Source organism: Pavona decussata, unplaced genomic scaffold, assembly GCF_977016875.1.
Source record: "Pavona decussata unplaced genomic scaffold, jaPavDecu1.1 SCAFFOLD_87, whole genome shotgun sequence".
Lineage (NCBI taxonomy): Eukaryota > Metazoa > Cnidaria > Anthozoa > Scleractinia > Agariciidae > Pavona > Pavona decussata.
Genome location: NW_028145504.1, coordinates 2,092,501 through 2,111,677, shown reverse-complemented (window position 1 = coordinate 2,111,677; position 19,177 = coordinate 2,092,501). Strand labels below are relative to the sequence as shown.

Genomic DNA, 19,177 nt, shown 5'->3' with positions numbered 1-19,177 from the left:
CTTTTTACAAACGAAATTAAGTTCAAAAGAAGTGTTTTTGCAATAGTGATTTTGCTGTTTCACTCAAGCGTTGTTCTAACATTCATAAAAGCGTGCGTTCTATATTTATGCTTTCAATAGTCTCGATTTGTTATGGGTTTTTACAAACGAAACTAAGTTTGAAAAAAAAAAACGCATTTGCATTAATGTTCCATTACGTTCTTGTGTCAAAAGAGTGACTTTTCTTTTCGAATTTTTAAAGGTATTGAACACATGCTTCATCTGCTTAGAGAAAGGATGGAACCTCCAAAAAATGGAATGTTGCAGGCAGACGCGTCACGATAAATGCAAGCGACATTGGCGCCGAACGTTGGCAGAATACACTGACAGGTGCGGTCATTGCCAGGCAGTGTACAGTTTGGCCTGGTGGACCCCTGCATATGAGGATGAAGTTCATCAATTTATGACCGCATGTCAAGGAGATGTAAGTATTTTAACATGATTATGTAATATAACAATAAAAGTTATAACAGTTTAAGGGAACTTCGGTTAGCTTTCTACAACTTTTATAAAATTTTTGCAAACTCTAGCATCAAAATATTGAATGTAGTTCGGCTCCTTCCTTTTCACTTCACTCCAAATAATCATACACTAAACTCCAAATCATAGATACGCTTGCATCTCATTAAACCCTTTTTAAACGTGTTGGAATAATTAAAGTTCAGGTTCTTCTTTAAACACTCTAGTGGAAACTGAGTAAGCATTGTTTCTTTACAGATATGTGCCAACCTCCACCCCGAGAGGGAACGGCAATGGAGTTGCATTGTATGCGCCTATCATTTCAAAGCGAAAATGTCACTCCACAGAGGGGAGATTTACTCACTGTTTAAAAAATACTTCGAGTGTGCATGTGGAGATGACTGCCGTGAATGTAAAAAAATAATAAAAAAATTAAAAAAATATTACTTATTGCCATAAACAAATTAATTTCTTTTTGATATTTTTTATTTCTCTTTTTATCACTTTCTATTAACCTTTTTACCATTTATTCAATTTTTTTCAAAAATAGCTTGATTTTTTCGATTGTTGTGTAAATAGTTTTTAAATTGTCCTTTTATCTTTCCCGTATTCAAGTTTTAAAAAAAAATTCTAATTCTTGTTTTCAATAATTATTATTGTGTACATGATGTTATGAAAACTTCCATTCTCTTTAAACAGTTCTCTTGTTTTTCACTGTCTCCTTTAAGGGTTAATAAAGTTTCTTGATACACCACGCGGTAAATGGCTCCATACACTAACTTTACTGTAAAGTTAACGGTATTATTGTTGTCATTTTAGATCAACAATCAAGTAGGTGGCGGTCTAGAGGCAGAAGGAGAGCCGCGGGCCAAGAAAGCCAAAGTCTCCCATGAATGTACAATGTGTGGTAAGAGCTTTGCGAGAGTGGACAACCTAACACGCCACATGTTAGTGCACACCAAGGTGAAAAATCACATCTGCCCTTCCTGCAACAAGGCTTTTGCACGTCCTGGAGATTTGATGCATCACAAGAAAAAGGTCCATGATGGTGCTCAACGAAGCTACAAATGTAAAACCTGTGGCAAGGAATTTACAAACATGGCACCATTTCATGCCCACGTTAAAAATACTCATCAACATGACAAGAGAGTTTTTTAACGAAGAAGGTATGTTGTTACTTGTAACAATTAAATACTATCATTATTATTTTATTATTATTATTATTATTATTATTACTTTATTTATCATCATTTTATTATTGTTAATATTACGTGAGTTTTAACAGCATTATGATTCTCAAGGTAACTGAACGCATGGCTTTGTTTTCGTTACCAATATAAAAAAAAATATAGATGATATTTGTAACATTATATTTTAGCTCCCAAACCAAAGAGGCCTGGACCATCTTCATCACATCAACCTTCACACGTGATTGGACCAAACGCTACGGGAGCAAGTTCCAGTTGCAATTCTGATCCGCACTCTGCGCTCGCTGATCTTCTTCCGTCTGACGATCCTTCGCTAAGCCAAATGTATCAATAACACTGCCCCCAGATTCGCACGCCTTTTAATCGTGGAAACTGTTTGTTGGATTGGTACAACTTTAGATTAACTTCCTTCGACCCTCAAGAACTTACTCGTCACACGCAACAAATTTTTCATGACCAGTAGATGATCTTTAAGCTTAACATTTGTGACCGTGCACGGGAAAACGTACCTTAACGCTTATCCGTTAAACGGGCAAAAGCGTTAAGCATCCGTTAGTCATCCGTTAGAAAGTTTTCTTAAGAACGTTAGAGGCGTAAGCCCAACCGTTAGACGATAGCATCGGGCCGTTAGAACGGATAGTGCAGCCGTTAGCAAAAGACATGTATCCGTTAGCCGTTAGCATCAGACCGTTAGACTGGACAGCATAACCGTTAGCAAACAATCTGTATCCGTTAGCACGGCTAGAGAAGCCGTTAGGATCCGTTAGAATAAACCAGCACCCGTTAAACGGGTAACGATTCGGTTAGAATGGCATGACACGCGTTGAAGTAGAATGTGGTCGCCCAAACATAGTGTAAAACGAGAGTGGCTCTTGTAGTTGGCTTCCATTTAGTTCAAAACAATCATGAGATGTAGCTAGGAACGCGGGAACTATCTTTACCGCGAAATCAGACAGTTTTGTAAACCAGGAACGGAAGATATCGTAGCTCCGGATCCATGAAATTAAGTCACAAAAATAAATTACGACCCGGAATAAAATCAGTAAATTCAACAGACTTCTCTCCTCCAGCGCGCTTCGGTTCCGATTTGCATATTTGTTGACTTACCATGAGCTTTCCCTCACTCTACCTCTAGCATTTACTGTCTCCGGCCACAAAATGTAATCGTTTAGTTGACTTTAAAGATGCAAGGCAATTCCGTTGGTTAAGGGCTTGGGGTAAAATAGGAAACTTCAATTTTGCAAAATTTCATTCGGGTCCAGTGTGAGCGATAAGATCGATTACCCGGAACAAACGTAAACACTGCGAGTCTACTGAGTACCGCAAATAGGCCTTATCACGGTTTTCGACGCCATTTTGACGGGTAGGCAAACAGGCTTGAAATAACAGTGTTTGTATGGAAATCCGATGTCAAATAATTTCCATAAAACATAACTTCGGAAAAATTCATGAATTAGAAACTTTTGGCACTAGAAAAAGGATTTTAAGAAAAGAAATTGGAGGAACATAGCTGTGCCAGAAAGCGTCCAGTCGTGTTTTGAACTTTCCATACATTTGTCTGTACAGCGAACCGCCGTGAACTGCTTCTAAAATTAGTTCGCGGGAAAAAAAATACAGGGAAATGTATGGAAAATTCAAAACACGACTGGACGCTTTCTGGCACAATTACATCCCTCCAATTTTTTTCTTTAAAAACCTTTTCCTAGTGCCAAAAGTTTCCAATTCATGAATTTTTCAGAAGCGATGTTTTATGAAAATTATTTGACATCGGATTTCCATACAAACACTGTTAATTCAAGCCTGTTTGCCTACTCGTCAAAATGGCGTCGAAAACCGTGATAAGGCCTATTAACGCTTGACGCATTTCTATATTCAGTACGTTCGCTTGGATAAAGCCAAAATACCATCTTTTACAAGATTTAAAGCTTCTATTAACGTTATAAAATACTGACAAAAGCCGTCCTTCGGACGTAGAAAGGAATTGCCACGCTGAAAACACTGGCAAGATTTTGGTCACGTGCTAGGCATCCAAATTCCTTCACATGTATCAAGGTACATTCGGCAGGTTTCAATTCACAAAATGTGGGTTTAAAAATTTGCATAAAGTTGTTTACATTTTCCAAGATGTGAGAAACGGCCATATTCCGGCCTGAAGTTTGATGAATATTTTGATAGCCTGTTGTCTCGTTGTGTCTGACTTTGAATCAGAAGAAACCAATTCTAAACAAGATGTATGTGACAAAAACAACTTTATCTGATGAAACCAGCGCCAACAAAAACGCCTGTCGCTTCGAGACTCATGAATCTAAAGGTACCGCTTTTCGCATTCTATCAAGAAATTGAAAGCGTGATCTTTCGCGAATCCACAGCTGGATTAAACAGTTACTTTAAAAAACTCTAGACAAAGTCATTGTGTAAAATAAGTATAACCAACAAAACCATTTGAGTAAAACAATAAAAAATGTTCACCCCGACTGGCAAGTGAAATTGTTTACACGCTCGTTTAGCGACGCTAGCCTCGGACTAACTTCTCATCTCACACGATAATCATCATCGAAGGACTTGAATTCTGCGTTTGTTTATCTCGATGAGGAAGTGATAGTTTATATCACTGAGTTTTGCTTTCTGTGGAAATAAGTATACTTATGTTTGTCTCATCGACAACTGACGAAATCGGCACTTTGTGATTCTTTTTTTAAAAAAACAAACGTGAGTGTAAGACTACTAATGGTTTGGCCTGATTATGTGTTTATAGCATCGGACTGAAAGCTAAGCTATTCGTTCGTTAAAAGTCCTTAGTTGTAAACCGTCAGACAACCGTTAAACGGCTCCAGTCATCCGTTAGAACAAACTGGGCAACCGTTAGAACTTTCTCTTCATCCGTTAGGCATACTTAGTTAGCCGTTAGAACGTTAGAACAAAGCGTTAGCATGCTTTGATCATCCGTTAGGCACAATTAGATAACCGTTAGAACGTTAGGATAAAACGTTAGAATGCTGTGCAGGCCGTTAACTATCCGTTATCTATCCGTCCGTTAGCGACCGTTTAACGGATAAGCGTTAAGGTACGCTTTCCCGTGCACGGTCACATTTCGTTCTGATTCATTTTACGCAACAATGAAATGGGTACCTTGCAGTACTACCATTCGTCAAACAACAATAATCAAGTCTTTGATGCTCCCTTCCAGATCCAAGCAGAGCACGACCTTGTTCAAGTAAACGAAGCTTTACAAGAATTTGACATCTTAGAATGTGCGTCAACCACGTTCCAACTCAAAATGGATAGTAGATCAAGTTACAAACGTTACATTTTTCGTTACAATGCACTGTCTGCATCCCATTGGTAAAAGTTCACTATTGCTCTCTTTCATCGTTCGCAACAGGGCAGTTGCAAGTCTGGAATGCGACAAGAATATGGGTGTTCCTTACAACGACAACCTCTTTTTCTTTCGCTTTCTTACTGTCCTTAACAGCTGTCATACAAAGAATCTAGCAAAGCAAGCCACTACTTTCAAAGGTACATACAGACCCGTTCATCGATCAATAAAATAATTCGCCGGTGTTTCTCCTTTTGTCTTAAAAACAAAATAAATGATAAACCTTTGGAATACCGATATGCCTTTTCCGATATACTAGCATCCGTAATTGAAAACTCCCAGAAAAGCGTATGACTCGTCATTTGACGATATGCTTAACGGAGCGTGCTGAGTTTTCAATAGCGTGTTTTGTAGTTAGCCGGATCACTCTTATGAAACAATAACCAAACAGAGTAATATAAGCAACATTCGATGAGCAATCAAGATAAAAGTAACAGAGCGCAGTAGCAGCCCAAAGAAAACCGTTAAAGCCAACAAGAAGTCAACATGTTCGACGTATTGGGTGAAGATTGGAGTGGAAAATTAATCTACAAAATAAAAGTTGGAACCAAGGAGAAGATTGGCAAGTATGAAGGAATGCGGGTCTGGTTAAGAGAAATGGGTCAAGACCGGATGATAAGGGTTCTAGATAGCTATTACAACATGGTGGAAGTGACCCCAGAGCAACAAGTACTAAAAACGATGAAGGTGAGTGAGACGAAAGGTCTGCGCTCTTGTTACAACAAAGAAATGATTTTTGATTGAAGGTATCTTTTTCTTTTAGGTGTGGAACCAACAGGTTAGAAGCCTACATAAATTTACACCGAAGAACTAAAGACGCTGTGAGTCAAGACCTGGACTGAAAACGCGGGAGCCTTGTAAAATACTTTTTCAATCGTTAAGTTATGTAAATAAAAGAAATTCTACCTCAACCACAAATCATTGTTGTGTTTTTTGACGTAGAGCGGGTAACGTGAATTTGCGGTGTGCTTTGTTGCTATTTCAGCAATAATCAATCGAGATTTCATAAACATTGTTTATCATTTTTTTCTCTCACCAAAATATAACCCAACTTTCATTCATGGGGGTATTAAAGGAAAAAGCTACTGTCGAAATAAAACCAGGAGTTTTGAAAGAGAAAGGAACAAAATGGTCTTGACGCTTTTTCTTGTACTACATCAACTGTGGGAAGTTTCACTGTCCTGGAGACACGCTACACATGATAACACACGCTGCAAAAATTAAGCATTATTCAAACATTAGAAGGTATTAATTGATTGTTACTTCATCATACATTTGGATTTATGAAAACATAACGCCCGGAAATTGGACCCAATTAAAGACTTTTTAGGCTGAAGGAATATGCTAGTCTTGAACAAGACTTCAGTTACGGTTCCTTGCAAGAAAGTAAGGTCTGTCCTATTGGTTTAAGAAACCGGACAATGAAAGCCCGATATCCCATTTGCTTACTTCATTAGCTAACTTGTTTGCAACTGCAAATTAAATAAGTCACCGATATACTAATTGTCCTATTGGTTTAAGAACCGCAACAATGAAAGTCCGATATCCCATTTACTTAATTGGCAAGTATGAAGGAATGCGGGTCTGGTTAAGAGAAATGGGTCAAGACCGGATGATAACGGTTCTAGATAGCTATTACAACGTGGTGGAAGTGACCCCAGAGCAACAAGTACTAAAAACGATGAAGGTGAGTAAGACAAAAGGTCTGCGCTCTTGTTACAACAAAGAAATGATTTTTGATTGAAGGTATCTTTTTCTTTTAGGTGTGGAACCAACAGGTTAGAAGCCTACATAAATTCACACAGAACAACTAAAGACGCTGTGAGTCAAGACCTGGACTGAAAACGCGGGAGCCTTGTAAAATACTTTTTCAATCGTTAAGTTACGTAAATAAAAGAAATTCTACCTCAACCACAAATCATTGTTGTGTTTTTTGACGTAGAGCGGGTAACGTGAATTTGCGGTGTGCTTTGTCGCTATTTCAGCAATAATCAATCGAGATTTCATAAACACTGTTTATCATTTTTTTCTCTCACCAAAATAGAACCCAACCTTCATTTACGGGGGTATTAAAGGAAAAAGCTACTGTCAAAATAAAACCAGGAGTTTTGGAAGAGAAAGGAACAAAATGGTTTTGACGCTTTTTCTTGTACTACATCAACTGTGGGAAGTTTCACTGTCTTGGAGACACGCTACACATGATAACACACGCTGCAAAAATTAAGCATTATTCAAACATTAGAAGGTATTAATTGATTATTACTTCATCATACATTTGGATTTATGAAAACATAACGCCCGGAAATTGGACCTAATTAAAGACTTTTTAGGCTGAAGGAATATGCTAGTCTTAAACAAGACTTCAGTTACGGTTCCTTGCAAGAAAGTAAGGTCTGTCCTATTGGTTTAAGAAACCGGACAATGAAAGCCTGATATCCCATTTGCTTACTTCATTAGCTAACTTGTTTGCAACTGCAAATTAAATAAGTCACCGATATACTAATTGTCCTATTGGTTTAAGAACCGCAACAATAAAAGTCCGATATCCCATTTACTTAATTTATTAGTTGACTTGCTTGCAATTAAATGACTCACCGTTCAATAAAATAATTCGCCGGTGTTTTTCCTTTTGTTTTAAAAACAAAATAAATGATAAACTTTTGGAATACCGATATGCCTTTTCCGATATACTTGCATCCATTAGGTTTTTGTTTCCCGAAAGCAAAAGCTAATAAAATCCGAGAGAATGAGGCAATATCTTACTCGCCTTTACACTTACAACGTTGAACGAGAGAAAACCCAAACTATGGCAAGCTACGGAAAACGAAAGACAGCGGGGGACGATCAGGAGAGAGGAAACGTGAAGAAATATGCAAGAATGGAGGTGGAAAGTTACTGGGACATGTTACCCGAGGAAATTAAGCAACACATTTATCGATGGGCAGCAGAAGAGGCAGCGAGGGACAAGAAAGACATCAACGAGGAATTTAGAAAACTTCGCGTTTGCAGAGTGCATGGCACAGTAAGTTGCGATAGATCATTTCTCTTTTCTGTTTTTTTTTTTTCACATGAGTTTGTAAATCACATAATGCAATCTGAGAGAATAGTGTTTTTTGAAGAACATTACTGAGTGATTTGACTACTCAAAGTACTGTCTCTCTCTCTTTTTCATTAGGATACTGTTATGCTGAGTCCTTACTTATATTGTGTGCATTACCATAGAGAGAAGCAAAATTTTTGCGCTCACTATCACCATAATATATTGACTGGAATCGTTAATTTTACCGTTGTTAACAGGCCATATGAGACAGTATTTGAAGATGAATGAAAGACTAAATTTTTTACAAAAGCACAGACTATCGCGGATTTTTTTTCAATGTTGCTTCTGTAACCATAAAGACCCAAACAGTTTGTGTATGCGAGAAACATACTTTTCAAAACGATAACTTTCGCTCTTACATTCGCTTTTTCTATTTTTTTTCTTAGCCACTTCCTAAACACAAACGTTGTTTCGTATGGTATTGGAGAGTCATCAATGAACAACTGAGCTGGGGCGAAGTTCCGAAACATAGACATTGGAAGATTTTGAAATGTATGATGTAGATCTGTGTTTGGAATTCACTTCCTTATATTTGTAACAAAAATAAAACGTTTACTTTCTTTCGATCTTATTTTGTGTCTTGTATTTTTCATAGAAAATGGGGAGAAAAGAGTGTGTTATCACAGATTTTTTCAACGAATGTTGCTTCTGTAACCATAAAGACCGAAACAGTTTGTGCTTACGAGGAGTTTACTTTTAAATGGATCACTTTCTCTATATTACAGCCGCTTCCCAAAAACAAAGGTTGTTTTGTTTGGTGTTGGAGAGTGATCAATGGACAGAGCTCAAGCAAAGATGCAAAACATAAACATTGCACAATTACTTTTAAAAACTTGGCTATTTCACATACCTTGTAAAATAAAAATGAAATAGTTTGAATGACCTCTACATCTACTCTAACTATTATCGTAACCGTCGCTTTAGTTTGAGTTATAAATAAACTTTTTGATTTTCGCTGATTTTACATATTTGCGTTCGACATTAGGAGAACGCTTCGTAATCTTTGGGGATCCTGTGGTCGATGGGATACCTGTGCATGCCAGGCACGAAGATTCGAGATTTTTGGTTACTTGGACGGGCGATGTTCAAAATCTGCGCCATTTTGAATAATTATTAAGCGCGCGCACGAATTTTAAGCCGAATAGCCGGCCAAAGAAATTGCGGGCTCACCTGGTGGACATGCGCACACAACTATTTTTATGCGCAAGCAACTATACCTTGTGCGAGTGCGCACGCAACTATACCTCGTGCGAGTGCAAGCTCCTCGTGCGTCCGTGTTGCCTCCGTGGATATCTTTGCGTCCGTGTTGCCTCCGTGGATATCTTTGGATTATTCGGTAAGTTCATTTATTTTTCTCAAACTTCATGTGATGTTTCTTAAAAAGTTCATCGCTTCAACTTGTCAAAGCCTTACCAGGAAACTTTTTAGTACTCCAAGAGCATGTAGAAAGCCCGATGTCGGCGTTATCCGAACTACAACAAACCGAAGACCTTCGCTGCTCTCCTGCTTTGAATTGATGTCCTCGAATTTGCCGAACAACAAAGCAAATCAACCGATAACTCTGACACAAAGTTGTCTCAAAGCAAATCTACCAAGCCATTGTGCTTTGACCCATAGCGGTCACAAATACAACACGAAATATTTAGACATGGAAAAAAATCTAAGTTTCATAGCATTTTGAACTTCATCACAGCTTCATGTTCCAGTTGTTGTTATAAAATTTAGTCTATCTCTTTCAGTTTTTCAAGATACTGAGTAGATTGACATGTTTTTTTACATTTTCTCTTGCAACTAACCAATCCCATGCAACTATTCAAGTTACTATTCATGTTACTATTAAAAATTTTTTGTTAAACTATGGTATGACATCCAAACACCAGAACTTTTAAACATTGCAAAAAGTTTCATAGCATTACCAACTTCATAACTTGCTTGAAACTATTCAATTTACTATTATTCATGTTACCGTTACAAAAATTAGTCTCACTCATTTAGTATCTGAACTACATTGTAAATGAGTAGATTGACATGTTTTAATTATTGCATTTTACCTTGTGACTAATCGAGTTAGTATCATCCAGGTTACTGTTAAGTTAAAAAAAATTGTTAAACAATGCTGACACACAGACACGAAACGTTTAGACATGGAAAAATCTAATTTTCATAGCATTTTGAACTTCATCATAGCCTCATGTTGTTGTTATAAAATCTACTCTATCATTTTCAGTTTTTCAAGATACTGAGTAGCCTAACATGTTTTGTTACATTTTTTTCCTTGCAACTAACCAATCCCTTGTAACTATTCAAGTTACTATCATTCATGTTACTGTTACAAAAGTTAGTCTCCCACAATCAGTATCTAAACTACATTGTAACTAAGTAGATAGACATCTTTGGTTACAAATTTGGGTTTCACTATTAAAGTTGCTATTGTTCATGTTGCTCTTTAAATACTTCGTCTTTCTCATTTAATCTCTCAACTAATTTCCTCCTCTGTTTTTGTATGATTTTAGCTAAATTCATTGAACTTTGAACGCACTTATTAATCTTTGATTACTACTAGTCTTATTGACTATACCAAACCTCTTTTTACATTTACAAATATGAGATAAGCGTGTCATGCTCATTAATTATTCAGTAGGAAAAAACTTATCCCTTACCCACCCCTCCCTCATTTTTTTCACGCTCCCTACCCCCTCCCCCCTCGGATTTTTTTGGTCATTTTGACCTCATTAGCTATTCAGTCACGTGGTTAAAATACTGGTTTGTGATTGGTTCTCAGCCAAAATAATGATATTCCCTGCTCTGTGATTGGTTACCTGGTGAAGTGGCCCCTCTTACTACTTTGGCGGCATTCTTGAGGCCAGGATAAAATCAGCTAAGAAGGCTATCTACGGGGTTATTGGGAGCAGTGACGTAACTGATGAAGAGTTAATTACCGCAGTTACAGAAGTGGAAAGTCTGCTGAATTCATGACCACTTACCTACCAGTCAGCTAACCCTTAGGACATTGTACCCCTTACTCCAAACCACTTCTTGTATGGCCAGTTGGGCGGTCAATTCGCACCTGAAACCGTTGACACCACTAAGTTCAGTCCACGCAAACGTTGGCGAAAGGTTCAGGAGATAATTTCCCAAGTATGGAGGAGGTGGTTGCAAGAGTACCTCCGTTTGCTGAACAAAAAGGCCGAAGTGGACAGTAGTAGTCAAGGATCTAAAAGAGAATGATGTTGTGCTTGTTTTGGATCCTAAACTGCCCAGAGGACGATGGCCGCTAGGATGCATCCTTCAAACTGATCCAGGAAGAGATGGTCACACCAGAGTCGTCAAGGTCCAATGTGGAGAGAGTAACGTTGTGAGGCCCATCCATAAACTTGTTCCTTTGCAAGAAAGTTAGGACACTCACAGATTGAGAAGAATGTTGCGAACGTTTCTCCTTGTTATGGTTTATTGAGCTTTTTTTCTGAACAATCACACTGATCCTTACCTCCCAGTGTGGGGAGGGTAGGATAGGAAAAAAAAACCATTTATAAGTCACGCGTCACGCAATTTAATGCATAGTGTTTTGCAGATAATGGGATTACATTTTTGATTGACAGTTATTTTATTGTGTAATTCGCATGCGATCAGGACTTTTAGTGTCGGTACCGGAGAGAAATGGAAAAGCTAGGGAAGCCGTGAATAACACAGTGATTTTACTGTTCTGAATTACCGTTTGTTGTCTACGCAAAAATATGGGAAAGTAATGTACTGTTCTCAGGCATGCTAAAGAAGTCAGTAAACACTTGTAATTTGAAACAACTTTTAACGATTATTTGAAGCTGAAACAGGGTTTAACCTCTTTGAGCATATGACCATCGCTTCAGCATGAACAGAATGGTCAAAAATAGTATTGCTTTGCAACCGCTGTTTGGTTGGAGAAACGACATCAATCAGTCCAAAGTAGCTATGGAATGGTTATGCGGGGAGGAACACTCACTCCAAACCCAAGCGTACATGGACATGCCGGAAAAGGACCGGGAGGCTTATGATTTAATGGAGCTGGCATACGATGACGGTGATCACCCTCTCTATGAAACACACATTCATTAATTGTGGCAAGTATAAGATTCCAGACTCCCGCTACTTTGTGGACGGTTTCGACGCGTCGACGAACACTGTGTACGAATATCGCGGTTGCTTCTATCATGGTTGTAAAAGATGTTTTCCCAACAGACACAATGCACACATGCGACATTTAAATAGGAGCATGTGAGACATGCGCGAACTCATAGAACGAAAAATGCAGTTTCTGAAAGACAAAGGCTATCGCGTCAAAGAAATTTGAGAATGTGGGTTTAGATTTTATCAGGCGGCCCGACAAATACTGCTAGACTGTATTACAAAGTGAAGGAAGGGGAGGAAGTTCATTACATTGATTTAACATCATTATATCCTGCCGTAAACAAGCACGCCAGGTATCCCAGGGGATATCCATGATTCATTGCGCACCCTGGACATACAGACATTTTGAATTATTTCGGGTGATCAAATGTAAAGTGGAACCTCGCTATGAACTCTATCACCCCGTATAGCCCCACAAACAGGAAAACAAACTGACTTTTCCTTTATGTGGAAGTTGTGTGAAGTCGGAGATGGCTAAGAATCGTTGGGCCAGAAGCAGTCAATGTAGTCACAGCCCCAGCAAGCGTGCATTTATGGGCACCTGGTGCAGCCCAGAATTAAACAAAGCGGTTGAACTAGGTTACAAGGTGACCTACATCTACGAAGTCTGGCATTTCGAAGAAACCATGGTCGGTCTGTTTGAAGATTATGTAAACACCTGGCTGAAAATCAAACAGGAAGCCAGCGGCTGGCCAGATCGAGTTGGTGAGGATGAAGAGAAACGTCAACCCTACATTCGTGACTATTATGAACACCAAGGGATATGGTTAGAGTATGATAAGATCCAACATAATCCTGGTCTTAGAAGTTTGTCCAAAATGATGCTGAACTCAATATGGGGGAAAGGGGCCAGAGGTTAAACAAAACACAGGTCCGGCAATTTGATGATCTGAGCACATTTCACGATTTTTTTGACAGCGAAACCTACGAAGTGTCGTTCGTAGATGTGATTAATGACGATTTGGTGGAAGTACATTATCGTCATCACGAGTAGAGCATACCTCAATCAGTCAATTTAAACATTTGTAGCTCTGTAGCAATTGTTGTTGAAAAGTTGGTTCTTTTTCCCACCAGTTTAATGCGTGGGCTAAGAGGTCGTTTAAGTCATCTTGGAAAAAAATCGTTTTCGTTTTCTCCCAAAGCTTGAAGACACAAGGAATCTTCTTCTTACTCCCTTAGTTTCGCTATGCTTGATTGAAATGGACTTGACCTTGTTTACGCACTTCATATGTCATGGGAAGTTCATTGTTACGGAAATACATGTTTAAACATGTCACATCATGATGCTTGAAAACCCAAACAAATTCCATACATATTTTGCAGCACTTGAAAAGTGCAAGCCGCGTCAAAAACCCGAGCGAAGGCTGAGGACCGCATTTTTTTGTTGGATGGTGATTACTAAAGTCAGCAACGGAATTGTTTTGATCCACTCAACTGTGTTACTCTCTTCCGACACGTTAATAAAATAGACCCAAAACTTGAATGTTCACTCGAAAATATGTTCCTACTAAAAGAAAAATTGCACCCCGCATTGGTACTATTAAAGTGCCAAGGACTACAATCGATAGAGTAAATTTACCTTGACTTTCTCGAACATAATCTCCTTTATACAAAAGAACATCGTAAACAAAAGCTATTCATGATAAAGTAATTATCTTGAGGTAAAAAAAAGCAACTTCATTGAAATGTTCTTGTGTAATAGGTCTACACTTCTTGTTCAATTCAGTCTTGGTCATTAACTTAGAATTCCTGACAAAAATACATATTAAGTGAAAAAAAAACAACGAATAACTGACACACACACACACATCCCGTGAGCACACCTTGAAATCCATTCCTCTCTGTGAAGATTAATTTAGACAATTGTACTGACCATTCAATTCCTGGATTAACTGGAACAAAAGCTGGTTACAAAACAAACGTTGCCGGAGTAATTACAATTTTCTACCCACGCAGAGAAAACAAAGCCTGGTTTAAAAAAGCACTAGAGACAGAGAAAAGCGCATGAAATCACCCTCTTAAAAACACATTTTTGGTGAAAAGACAACCCTGCTTCGTTCTCCCTCAGGTCCATGGGGGTGGGTATGGTAGTGTTTTAAGAAATCCGATCACAAAACCAGTTACTTGTTTTCTTTAATCTCCGCTAACATGGCTGCATCTGCATCGTTTACCTGTTTTATTTACCAGGAGGAGAAAGATGTACAAGGAGCCCAGCTCCTTGAATGCTGTGACAACTTTTCTTGACGCAGATTGTCAACTGAAGTGGCAGGAAGACTATCCAGAAAACTACTGTGGTTTGTGCCGGGAACCATTACCCGGCACACAGGGAAGAAGCGAACCAGTTCGTGACATTAGTTTTAACGGTAAGTCGTGTGGCTTTACTTTTGCATCACAAGAAAGAAATGTAAAACAGGATGTTCCTTTTCAGAGGATGACTTTGCTGAGGAAGATGAGGAAAACCAAGAGGAAGATGAGGACAATGATTCTTCGGCACTGCAATCTTTGCAGTCGGCGACCCCATTACAAATTAGAGAAAAGACTCGGGAGGAGGTGTTGATTTATCTTTGAGGTCTCCTCCCAAACAATATCTTGGCGGAACAGTTGGAAGTGGTAATTATCCTTTTACTGTTTATATGTTTACTGACATCTACTAGTAATTCACCTAGCTACATTTTTGTTATTTATTTTACAGTTTGATTCTATCAATCTGCTTTGGGCGCTCCATGCCGTTCGAGCAAGAAGTTCTGCCTCGTCCTTAATTTATTTTCACCTGCAATGTTTTGTTTTTAATTTTGAATACAATACTTTCTTTCGACATTTCTTTATTATTGTGGTTACGGTAGTACAAAAGCGGGAAAATCAAACGCCAGTTTTACCCTCAATTCTGAGTTTTACGAAATCCGACCACAAAACCAGTTACTTGTTTTCTTTAATCTCCGCTTACATGGTTACATCTGCATCGTTTACCTGTTTTATCTGCCAGGACGAGAGAGATGTACAAGGAACCCAGCTCCTTGAAAGCTGTGACAACTTTGTTGACGCAGATTGTCGACTGAAGTCGCAGGAAGACTATCAAGAAAACTACTCTGGTTTGCGCCGGGAATGATAACCCAGCACACAGGGAAGAAGCGAACCAGTTTGTGACGTTAGTTTTCATGGTAAGTCGTGTGGCTTTACTTTTGCATCACAAGAAAAGAAACTTAAAACTAACAGGTTGTTCCTTTTCAGAGGATGACTTTGCCGAGGAAGATGACGAAAAAACAAGAGGAAGATGAGGACAATGATTCTTTAGGCGCTCCATGCCATTCGAGCAAGAAGTTCTGCCTCGTCCTTATTTCATTTTTACCTGCAATGTTTTGATTTTAATTTTGAATACAATACTTTCTTTTGACATTTATTTATTATTGTGGTTACGGTAGTACAAAAGCGGGAAAATCAAACACCAGTTTTACCTTCAATTCTGAGTTTTATGAAATTCGACCACAAAACCAGTTACTTGTTTTCTTTAATCTCACCTAACATGGCTGCATCCGCATCGTTTACCTGTTTTATCTGCCTGGAGGAGAGAGATGTACATTAGGAGCCCAGCTGCTTGAATGCTGTGACAACTTTGTTGACGCCGATTGTCAACTGAAGTGGCAGGAAGACTATCAAGAAAACTACTCTGGTTTGTGCCGGGAACGATTACCCGGCACACAGGGAAGATTCTATCAATCTGCTTTGGGCGCTCCATGCTGTTCAAGCAAGAAGTTTTGCCTCGTCCTTATTTTATTTTCACCTACAATGTTTTGATTTTAATTTTGAATACAATACTTTCTTTCAACATTTATTTCGTTTACATTCCATAGATTGTTTTCTAAAGCTTTATCCACCAGTCACTTATTTAACTACCTTTTTTGCAATTTCTTTTTGCGAGAATGTTTTTAGTTTCATTCACTACCCACTAACTTATCATCCCCATGAACGCTTTATTTCTATTTAACAAATGCTCAGATACCGTTTTCTTTTCTTGTTCTGCTTTTTTTTTAGTTTGACTTATGGCAGCCTCTAAAGCTAATCATTGACATTAAAAGTTTTTGTACCAATTACTCGTCGTCTCCTTTTTTGAATCTTACATATTTTTCCTATTCACTTGATCATTTTGTTTATGCAACGCAGTTAGTAGAGTATTTTGTTTTTCACTGTCATAGTTTAAGTTTCGAACTTAATGATATTCTCACATTGCTTTTATGTCCCTTAGTTTTTTGTTTTACATTTTGTAAATACCGTTCATTCATGTAGGTTTCACTTCAAAATAACTTTATTTCATTCTTTGTAAATAGTTTTCATTTTCAAACCAATGTCTGAATGTAAGTTCTAACGTTTATAACCTCAAGCACGCGTCTTTCAGTCAACACACGCTTTATGTGTCAACAGTGTTTAAACAGACAAGCCTAAGATGTCATTGCAAGTAAGACACGTGCCTGGAAATCAACGAGAACGCTAAGTAAAACTCTAAAAATTTCAATTTGAACAATTTGTTAAATTTATCGTGCGACTGGTTTGTTAATCTTACCGATTAGAAGTTTAGTTAAGTTTCCAATCGTTCTTACGGTTCCCTAAGACACCATTTTTTAAAAGAAAAATACAGCACTGATCCTTGAAAAAACGGTGTATCTATGATGTCGTAGTTCTGTCTCTCTTCCAGTTGTTCATTTATGCTTTAAGATGCATCATCGTCAATTTTTTCTAATTGTAATTATAATCCTACATTCCTTGAGTTTATCACGCCTTAAACGTCTGTGCAATGTCAGTTACATATATGCAGTAAATCCGTTCTTGTTTACTTTTTTGCGGTTGTGCAATGTATATGTGGCCAGTTTATTTATGTTAGACAAGATTGGGCATTACACTGGGAAAGACCCAGACATGATATTTGACTGTTCATCAATCACATGCATCAAGGTTTTTGAGAAAACCTTATCTTTATGGATTCTTATTTAGTTTCTACCTATCCAGCTAGCCGACATGCCAACCACTTTTGGTGTCTCCGATGTCCCAAAGGGGTTCTTCCATTACAGACTCAACAATCCAGAATTGTCGGACAAGTGCAGACCCAAACCAGAGATCCAAGACTTCGAGCCTGACTTTATGTCCATTTCTAAGAGATCATAATTTCTAGAAGGTTATAAGAGCTCTATAGAAGAGCCATGCATGCAGAGTCGAACTTGTAGATGCCAGGCAAGACATAATTTTAGGCAGGGAATCTAAAGTATTGCCGTGGCGACGTGAGAGTTCTGCGTGTACGCTTTTTAAAGTTTCTAAAAGCCTGCATACGGGCCACTGGTATCATACCTGGCGTTGACAACCTCACAATAGCATCCTATTCCAGCCTCGTTTGGCAGGCAAAATTCCTTGAACCTGCTACAGTGGGTCTTGATCACACAAAGGGTATGTGTGCAAAGATACTCAGAGCAAGATTGCAGACAGCTCGCTGAAGTTTCTGGATATTTATCATTTTAAGGGGGAACTAGAATATGCCGGAAAAAATGGAGAACACACAGTGCTTCTTAGAGAAGGAATACTTAAAGTAGACGGCTACCTCATCCTAACCAATACAATCTTCGAGTTCTATGGCAGATTAAAAAGTGGAATCAATGTGGGAGTGTCAGTGGCGCGGGGAGTTTGCTGAAAGGAGAGACCGCAGACATGTACCACCCTATGTGGCTAAAGACATGGTTTCAATCAGAGACCCCCTAGAACCAAGAGAAGGCCTTTTTGGTTGTAGATTCAATTGCTACAGAGTAGTATACCTTCAGCAAAGATAAGCCCCGTTAGTGGATCCCCTTGGATCCCCTTAATTAATATTCCTAAGCGTCGAGTCCATGACGTCATCTATTGTTATAACCTAGGGAAAAAATGTCTTCCTGCATACTTATAAGTGTCGAGGTTTACTAATGAGCGTCACTCTTGCACAAAGGAAACAATAGACATGCCCAGGCTTGCCCGCTCTATTCCCACCCTGATTGGATCTTAAGATTTATATTGTCTGTTTTGAATAAAAAGCGGGTAGATTTCGAAAGCGTCATTCCTTCATTCAACTTAAACTCGCTGGGAAAACTTTTTCCGATTTTTAAAACGTTAGTACCGTTGAAAATGGCTTTTTTCACGAACGTTGTTGATCTTCAAGCTGCTTTGAACGCCTGTGTGTCTGTCCAAGACTGGGAGATTTTGACTGAAGCCGTCCAAATCCCAGAGAATTTTGTTCCCTTGGCGTTTGCGCGATTGACAGAATTGACAGTCCAGGAACTCGAAGTAAGTTTCATATTGCATTGGTCGTTATTGCCTTCATTGATTCAATCCATCAAAATACTGTTTCTTCTCTGATCTTTGATGTTTCATTTCTTTTTAATAGCTTGGTGAGAACCGCGAGTCAGACGAGTCGATTCATGCGACCACTTGCGTTCAAAATCGCGTAGCAGTTGATACGGTAAGTTCAACGAGTATTAGTATGTTTAAACTCAGTTTTGTGTTGATACTTTTCACTGACCCTCTCTTACTAATCTTTATAACTTTCTCTTACTCGCCGTAGAGCGAATCCAATGAGGAAACTATCAGCGCATTTGACGAAATGTTGGCTGAATATTCTCAGCGCGAAGCACTTGTAAGTATTGTTAAAGCGTTTTGTGCCTTTCAATTGATTTATAAACCGTTGGATGAAGTTTTGAATGTTCAACAAGCGTTTTAGTTCTCTCTTTAAACACAACTTTATCTTTCAATGCAGGGATCAAGCAGTGACTCGCAGACAGAAACTGGCAACGGGGAGCCTGATTTGGAGGTGGATTTGAGCGA

The 19,177-nt window shown here is 38.5% G+C and overlaps 1 protein-coding gene and 1 long non-coding RNA gene across 3 annotated transcripts in view; one reads left to right on the top strand and one right to left on the bottom strand.

The window, feature by feature from the left end:
* The window catches only part of LOC146474725 (uncharacterized), a 95,514-nt gene that overhangs the window by 50,626 nt on the left and 25,711 nt on the right, over positions 1-19,177 (bottom strand). The gene's annotated exons all lie outside the window — the stretch shown is intronic.
* LOC146474727 (uncharacterized) overlaps positions 18,225-19,177 on the top strand; it is a 7,359-nt gene continuing 6,406 nt past the window's right edge. The window contains exons 1-4 of one of the 2 annotated variants that reach the window (XM_085116489.1): positions 18,225-18,640; positions 18,741-18,815; positions 18,918-18,989; positions 19,110-19,177. The exon at positions 19,110-19,177 is cut by the window's right edge and continues 4 nt beyond it. In XM_085116489.1, coding sequence (XP_084972615.1) covers positions 18,482-18,640; positions 18,741-18,815; positions 18,918-18,989; positions 19,110-19,177 — 374 coding nt within the window. In that variant the 5' untranslated portion in view covers positions 18,225-18,481. The remainder of the gene's footprint in view (positions 18,641-18,740; positions 18,816-18,917; positions 18,990-19,109) is intronic. The other variant, XM_085116490.1, reaches the window with a different exon arrangement.